Source organism: Elephantulus edwardii, unplaced genomic scaffold, assembly GCF_000299155.1.
Source record: "Elephantulus edwardii isolate Elephantulus edwardi_28Jun2011 unplaced genomic scaffold, EleEdw1.0 scaffold00039, whole genome shotgun sequence".
Taxonomy (NCBI): domain Eukaryota; kingdom Metazoa; phylum Chordata; class Mammalia; order Macroscelidea; family Macroscelididae; genus Elephantulus; species Elephantulus edwardii.
The window spans coordinates 19,202,883-19,210,906 of NW_006399789.1; the positions used below are offsets into that span (position 1 = coordinate 19,202,883).

The 8,024-nt window shown below is 36.2% G+C and overlaps 1 protein-coding gene across 1 annotated transcript in view; it reads right to left on the reverse strand.

Moving 5' to 3' along the window:
• LAMA2 (laminin, alpha 2) overlaps nt 1-4,938 on the reverse strand; it is a 746,602-nt gene extending 741,664 nt beyond the window's left edge. Inside the window, exons 1-2 of the mRNA XM_006885032.1 lie at nt 4,908-4,938; nt 4,164-4,334 (exon numbers count right to left, since the gene is read on the reverse strand). Of these exons, the coding sequence (XP_006885094.1) occupies nt 4,164-4,334; nt 4,908-4,938 (202 nt within the window). The remainder of the gene's footprint in view (nt 1-4,163; nt 4,335-4,907) is intronic.
• Between the last annotated feature and the right edge of the window lie 3,086 nt (nt 4,939-8,024).

Consider the following 8,024-nt stretch of genomic DNA (forward strand, 5'->3'; position numbering starts at 1 on the left):
TTAAAAGTAGACTGCTATAATTTCTGTAACTGAAAACCTGTCTTGAGATTGTTGTCGTTGTTGTTATGTGCCATCGAGTCATTTGCGACTCATAGCGACCCTATGTACAACAGCCCTAAACCCTGCTCTATCCTGTGCCAATCTCATTGCCTCTGACACACCCATCCTGATTACCCCAGTCACTGAATCAATCCACCTCATAGAGGGTCTTCCCTTCCTGCGCTGTTACTCCACTCTGCCCAGCATAATGTCCCTCTCCAAAGACCTGTCTCTCCTTGCAACATGTCCAAAGTATGTCAGACAAAGCCCCAGAATCCTTGCCTCCAAGGAGTAGCCTGGTTTAACCCTCTCTAGGATGAATCTGTTTGTTTTCTTGGCAGTCCATGGTACATTCAATACTCTTCTCCAGCACCACAGCTCAATCTTGAGATTACTTATGAAAATAAAAAGACATGAGACAATATGGGGATATTTTGTTTGTATTGTTCAGTTTTTCAGTTTAGCTAAATAACTGGTAGAGCTTGTTTTCTATCAAATGTTATCACATGAGCAGTGTACCGTGATGAGGCATTATGTCTCATTAATGAAAAATAAAAATTTTGGGGCATATTTAATAATTAGCACTCATCTGCTGAAGCTGGGGAAAGTGTCAGGTCCTTATAACAACAGCAAATACCAGATGCATAACTAAATGTCAAATAAATGCACTTGAGAGGTGAGTGGGTGCTCAAATTGGCAGATTAGGAACTGGTATCATTAATTGAATATTAGCAGGATTGGGTCAAAAGATAAATAAATATCACAACAGACATTTCCCAAATAGTTTCCTGAATCTTCCTGACAGAGTATTTAACATGTGATAGAAAAGACACACATACACACACACACACACACACACACATTTCCAAATCACATTTCTGATACAGATAATTGTGAGGGAAGCTGCCTAATTTGAAATTTTGATTTCAGGTCAAACTGATAGGAGAATTAGTCATGAAAAGGAGGGCTGGGAGATGAATCAACAATTAACCATAATCCCCATTATGAAAGGTTAATCATAATTAATTTGCAAATACTGATGAATTGTTGGCATAATTCCCTTATTTAAAAAGAGTTAGAAACTTATAACATCCTCAATGGGGATAGCTATACAAATCAATCCAAGGACTGACTGTGTCTGTGGAGTGACAAGGGAATCTGTCATGATGAAGTAAATCTTTCAGATTGCTAGTTCTTAATTGGGAAGCAAAATCTATTAACAATAAGGATGTTCAAATTTAATTTTGTTTGTTTAGCAATTAAATACAGGCTTTTAGATTTGTCTAGGAGCCCAATGAACTTGTAGAATTTTATTGTCTGTTCTAACTTTCTCTAACAATATATTAATTTGATTTAACACATTTTTATTCTTATAGGAAATTATTTTGTCTAAATTTTTACTTCAAAGCAACACTATAGCTATACAAAAATGGGGAAATACAAAGCATACTTCATATGCATCTTGCTTTACTAAAATAATTTATTCACTACTTGTCCACCACTTGTCCACTGGGCTGTACGAGGAGGAATGTGGCATCAGGCTTGGTGGAAGAGTCATCAACAACTTGTGTTATGCAGATGACACAACCCTGCTTGCTGAAACTGAGGAGGACCCGACGCACGCTTGCTGCTGAAGGTCAAGGACTGCAGTCTTCAATATGGATTTAAGCTCAACATCAAGAAAACAAAGATTCTCACCACTGGGCCAATTGGCAGCATCAGTATGGATGATAAAGACATAGAGATAGTTAACAGTTTTCATTTACTTGGCTCCACAATCAACACTCTTGGTAATAGTAGCCAGGGAATCAAGAGAAGAATTGCATTGGGAAAGTCACTATGAGGGACCTCTCAAGAGTACTGAAGAGCAACAATGTCAGGCTGAAGACTAAGGTGCTCCTGATCCAGGCTATAGTCTTCTCAATTATGCACTCTGCATCAGAGAGTTAGACAGTGAATAGGGATGATAGAAAGAGAATTGATGCCTTTGAGCTGTGGTGCTGGAGAAGAGTGTTGAATGTACATGGTCTGCTAGGAGAACAAACAGGTTTTTCCTGGTGAGCATGAAGCCGGAATGCTACTTGGAGTCAAGGAATCTGAAGTTTGATGTGACATACTTTGGGCATGTTGCAAGGAGGGACTGGTCCGTGGAGAGGGACATCATGTTCGGCAGAGTGGAGGGGTGGCGAAGGAGAGGAAGACCTTCTATGAGATGGATCGATTCTGTGACTGGAATTGTGGGGAAAAGTGTGTTTGAGATGGCTAGGTTGGCACAGGATAGAACGGTGTTTAAAGCTCTTGTATATAGGGTTGCTATGAGTCGCAAGCAACTCAATGGCACATAACAGCAAACTTGTTCCAATGTGAAATTGTGGGTGAGATGTCTAAATATGAGTGCCTTCCTTTAAGGCACAAGAAACCTTAGAGGGAGGACTCTGAAGAGAACCATATTTGGTCAACATGTCTCACCCTTTTTTCCAGTCAAGACTCTTAATTGTTTTTTTTCTTGTTGTTGTTGTGAGTTCCCCCCTATTCTAATACTTTCCTCTTCCATCTGTTTTATATCTCTGTACACATTTTCTTTCTTCCTCTCCTTTCCTGAAATCCTTCCTGTCTTAACTCAGGCATTTTTCTTTTCATGCTCAGATAAAATTAACCACCTTCTTGATACTTACTTTTCCTCCTTCAGTTCCTATTAATATTTTCCTTCTTAGATGTTTTATACCACTTGTATGAATTTCATGGTTTATTCTTTGACTTTGCTGTCTTGAATGTGTTTTTTTAAATGAGTTTGTGTTCAACTCTTGTTTGCTGTAACTTTCTACTTGTTGAGGTATGAAATGGTAAATAGCATAATACACAGAATAAAGAACACATTTTTTTGTATCTCTCTTTTTCTGTCCACCTTATCATAAAATCAGATCTACATACTCCAAACCACCAACTCATGATTCTCAAACACCATGCCCATAATTGTAGGATTTCTCACAATCTCTCTCTGAGATCACCAAATCCACCAAACATGAAATTTATGATAAAATTAATTTCTTTTTATCAAGCTTCATCTTCCTCCTCCCAGAATCTTCAGATGAACTTTCTATATGTTCGTTATGCACTAAACTTGCTTTCTCTTTCCTTTAATTCTCATTTTGTATGACCTTGTTGCATGACCTTAAATCATACAATATGTGTGATTTAATATTATACTCCAGTAGAAAGGATTTGAATACTTATTTTAAAAATAACCAGATACATTCAGAGATTGATGAGTGTGATCCACAGAGCCAAGCCAGAGAGTTCTTTATGGACTTTTGCTTAAAGGAATTCTCCTGTGGTATTTAGGGAATTCTGTCTTCCACATCAGGATTATCTGAACCCTTTACCTGCTAGCATTTTCATTAATCACCGTTCCTAACTATGTATCGTTCCCTGAGCATATAAGGTTTTCTATTTTATCCTGATCGCTTTTCATGGCACTCTGTATTCTCTTCCCCACTCTCACCTGTTTACTGGACCAACTTCTATTTACCTTCAGTTCTCAAATTAGACACCACTTTGGAAAAACATTCACTTATCAGAGACTACTTGTGACTCTCTCTCTCTCCAGCATGTGTGCTCATTCCGTATTTGGAATTTACCATGTTGTTATTGTCTTAGAGTCAATTGCAAGTCACGGACCTTATCATATTACCTAGCTATTGTGTTTCTGTCTTATATTTTTCACAGTCTAAGCCAGAGTTTCTAATTTTTTTTTTCCTGTTGGATACCTAGCACTTAAAAAGGCATATGATACCTATGGTGCCAGTGGATGATTAATGAACGGCCAGTTGCTTGTAACTGTTTAGTGAAAGTTTGAATAATCACATCTTCAGATACCATTCTGGCTGTGGTAAGTCTCATAACTCCTGAATGTTCTAGCAATAAAATTCTCACCGAGCAGTTCACCTGGCACAGTTAAGAAACTTATTTAATGTCAGTTGATGGATTAAGTGAAACCATGAAAAATACTACATTGGATAAAAGTTCTAGAAATTCTAGAGATTCCAAGCATTGAATTCTACTGTGACTTGGCCTCCACATGACTTGTAAGTCAGACCCTGCTTTATTCAGTCTGAAATACATACGGTTGGGATTACTGCTATTTTGATTGCAGATTCGACATTGAGGGTTCCTCACTGGTTGTCCAGGGACATGCTCTACTAATTTGCAGTACATTTCAGGTTCTTTTTCTCCACATGTTGCATTGGTGGTAATGAGAGCATTAGACGCAAGATTCAACACAGCAGGAAATAAACCTGAAAAAGATGGACAAATGAGTAAGTATGATACAGAACAAATAGCATCACTTTGGTGAAATTAAGATAGGATTACACACACACACACACACACACACACACACACACAGAGCATCTAAGTAAGTAATTAAAAATTGCATAGCCCCTAAATTGGACCCCTAAATTAATATAGTACAATATATCAAAAGTATGTATTATCAAAAGAACACTGCTTTCCTTTTAACTAAATGTTAAATGTAGAATCTAAGGGTATCTTTTAAATTATAATCCTCTAACAGTGAATTATAAAGAAGGTCTTGTCTCTGCTACATATTTTTTAAAATTCCATGTTCCTATAATTGGCAAAAAAAAAGTGTCTTCATTTTCCATTTGAATTCTTCATGTCAAGTAATAAAAAACAATGTGCAAAGTTTACTTTGCATTTCATGATAATTTTACATTTCAATTGTTATCAGTTAGCACTAATAGTTGTTATCATTCCTTTAAATCCTGAATGGATAAGAAAGATGAGTTTGAAAAAAATTCTTCCCCAAACTCTATATTTCCAAGCCATATTATACAGTAATATCTTACCAAAGTAAGTGACCACAGCAATTACTGACATGGGCACTAATATAATCCAAAATAAATCCAAGTTTTAGCCTAACAATTCTAAGGCACAACTCCTCAATTAGTCCAGGCTCCAGTTTCAATTCAACAATTAGCTTTTCCTTTCATCATCAAAAGCAAGAACATAAATATCCTTTAACTGTGGCCAGCACAAATGCAAGTGTGACACACTTTGCTCCAGTTTCTGCACAAAAACGCCAGTATTTCCACCGCTAGGGTTTTGCTTTCACCAGGGTCTTGCCACCACAAGTCTTGCTCACCTCAAGTCTTGCTTTAACACTTTCTCATTTCAAGTCTTGCAGCTTAGTGTGGGAAGCACTCTTCCACTTATTCTAGTCCCACAGCTGAAGCTTATTTTTAAAACCACGTGTCTGAAGTTAAGGTAGCTGGAGACCAGAGGCAAAATGGCTAAAAGAAAGCCAGCTTTTAGTCTAACAACTTATATTCCAAACCTTGGAAAAAGACAACATGCTGAGAAAGGTGAAAGAAGAAAGGTCAGAGAAACAGGCAGATCCTCAACACGATGGACTGACACAGTGTCTATAACAATGGATTGGAGCATGTTAGAGATGTGTAGTTCCCTGAAAATAGCACAGAATAGTTCAGGTCTTTGGTTCCTTAGGATTGGTATGAATCATAGGCAACTTGATGGCATTTAACAACAACAAACACTAGTCTCACTCTCACCAATAATCTTAAATTGTGCTATTCTGTTAAAAATAGTTATGATATTCTAGGTTTCCATATGTGTCTCTTTGGTCAGAGATTTTTTTTTTCATCAAACTGCAACCACTATCTCTCGCTTTTTTCCTTACAAATTTATTCCTCCTCTCATCTGTGTGGCTTGTGACTCCCAGGTCTGAGATATTCTGTATGATTACTGGCCAGAAAAAAAAGCCAGCCATTTATAAATTTTTTTAATTTAAAGAAAAATACAAATTGGCTTATAGGGGGTAAGTCACTATGCAAAATAATACTTTATGTTCATTTTAACTATATTTCTATATATGAATTGTTACTTAAATTTTAACTATATTCATATACAATGATTGTTTTTAAGTACATTAAAAAACATTACAAAGACTGTCAGGTTACACATTTAAAAATAATCAAATTGTTTTCAGGGAATTATCCCTGTACCTTAGATATTTTAATATATTATTAAATAAGTAAGACAGACCTCTGCATCTTTCTATTCCTGTTCTTCAATATCTTATACTTTACTATGCAATATTTCTTTCATTAAATTTGTTTTGAGTACCTACAGATGTACTAAAGAACATAAAAGATTTTCAAATTAGAGGACTGTGAAGACAGTCTTCTTGTCAGAATTTGTATCAGTCTGAATCTTGATAGAGAAACTTAAGTTTATCAGGTTAGAAAAAAGAAAAGAAAAAAAACACAAACATATTGAGTAGAAGAACACCACGTATGTATATATTTATCCTGAAAACTTATGTTGATATTGAGTGACTTGAAGGTTTCTTAAATATCTAATCATTCTAAGCTGTACATTTATGCGATTAGATAAGCATAAATATAGAAACAGTAATAGAGATAAAGCATAGATTACATAGATTGACTATACATAATAATTCACAAATATGTCTACACAGTTACTAAGAGGTTATTAAGAGTAATTTGGTTTTATATAATTTTTTTTCCAGTGTCAAAAAATGTAAGAAGAAAAGTATATGCTGAACATCTTCTTTTTAAGTTATAACATCTCAGGGAGCTCTGGTGGCCTGGTGGCAAGAAGCTGCACTGCAATCCCAGAGGTGTGCGGTTTAAATCCATCAGACCCTCTGCTGTAGAAGGAGGGGCACTCTCCTCCTGTACCAGTCAGATCCGATTTGACAGTACACACACACACAAACACACACACACACACATACAGTAATTGTTTTCTAAAAAAAAAAAAAAGAAATCTCTACACCTTATTGTCCTGCCCTTGAGGAAGAAATTAAGTAGCCAATCTCTTTTCTCTTTCCAACTTTTTTAAGCAAAGCCATCTCGAGCACAGGCAAACACTTCAAAACGTGCCAGGAGTTCGTCACTTCCCTAACATCCTGCTTAGTCATGATATTCACCTTGCGATTCACTTTGGAATTGTCCCACTGAACCTGATTTAACCTGCTATACCTGCATTTTTCCAGGCAGAGTAATGATAGGAGGGTGTCCATAAGGAAAACATCTGGTGAAAATTATTTTACTTCATATTGTACACAAGAAGTATCTATTTGGTATAAAACTGTACTGCTGACCCAAAGGTATGTTGATTGAATACATTAGCTGCTCATGAAGGAGAAATATTTGCAGAGAAAGGGAAGGGCGGAAAAGATGAGCAATCTCTTCCCACTTAATTTGCAGTTTCTGAAAAATCCCCCCAAGGGTCAGCAATGATTCACTTCCAACTCAATAGTTATGAGTGAATAAGCAAGTGAATGAGTGAGTGACACTGTATGTACAGAAAGCAAATATCAAATTATACCATAATTTGCTCACAGAGTAAAGAAAACAAGAGCAAAATTACTAGATCTTAAGGGGTCAAATGGTTTGTGTTAACCTAAAGTTAGGTAATCCAACCATCTTTAGCGGTACAGCAGAAGAACAGCCCTTACAATCTGCTTTCATTGAACTTACACTAAAAGTGAAAATAAAATAACTTGTGGAACATTTTTCCTCTGTAACACAAGAAGTTATCACAAACTAGAATTGAGTCAACAACAATCAACAAGGACAGCATAAAAGTTCTATAGGTTTGAAAGTAGCTTCGCTTCAGAAGTTAGATCATATTCATGTAAAGTCCAGTAGGACCCCTGCGTAGAGTTCAGTACCATTTCACAGACAATAAAATTGCAGTTTAGGAAGGATAGATTATTTTCACAGACGCAAACGATTCAATGGCACATAACAACAACAACAACAACAACAAAAACAACAACAAGGCCTAGCTAAATTTATAACTAACACTTGAACTCAACTTTTTAGCTCTGAAAATAGATACCACATGGAGTATGTATAAGAGCAAAAATCAATTTACATATTTACAAAGGAACTAACTTCCAACATGACCACTTG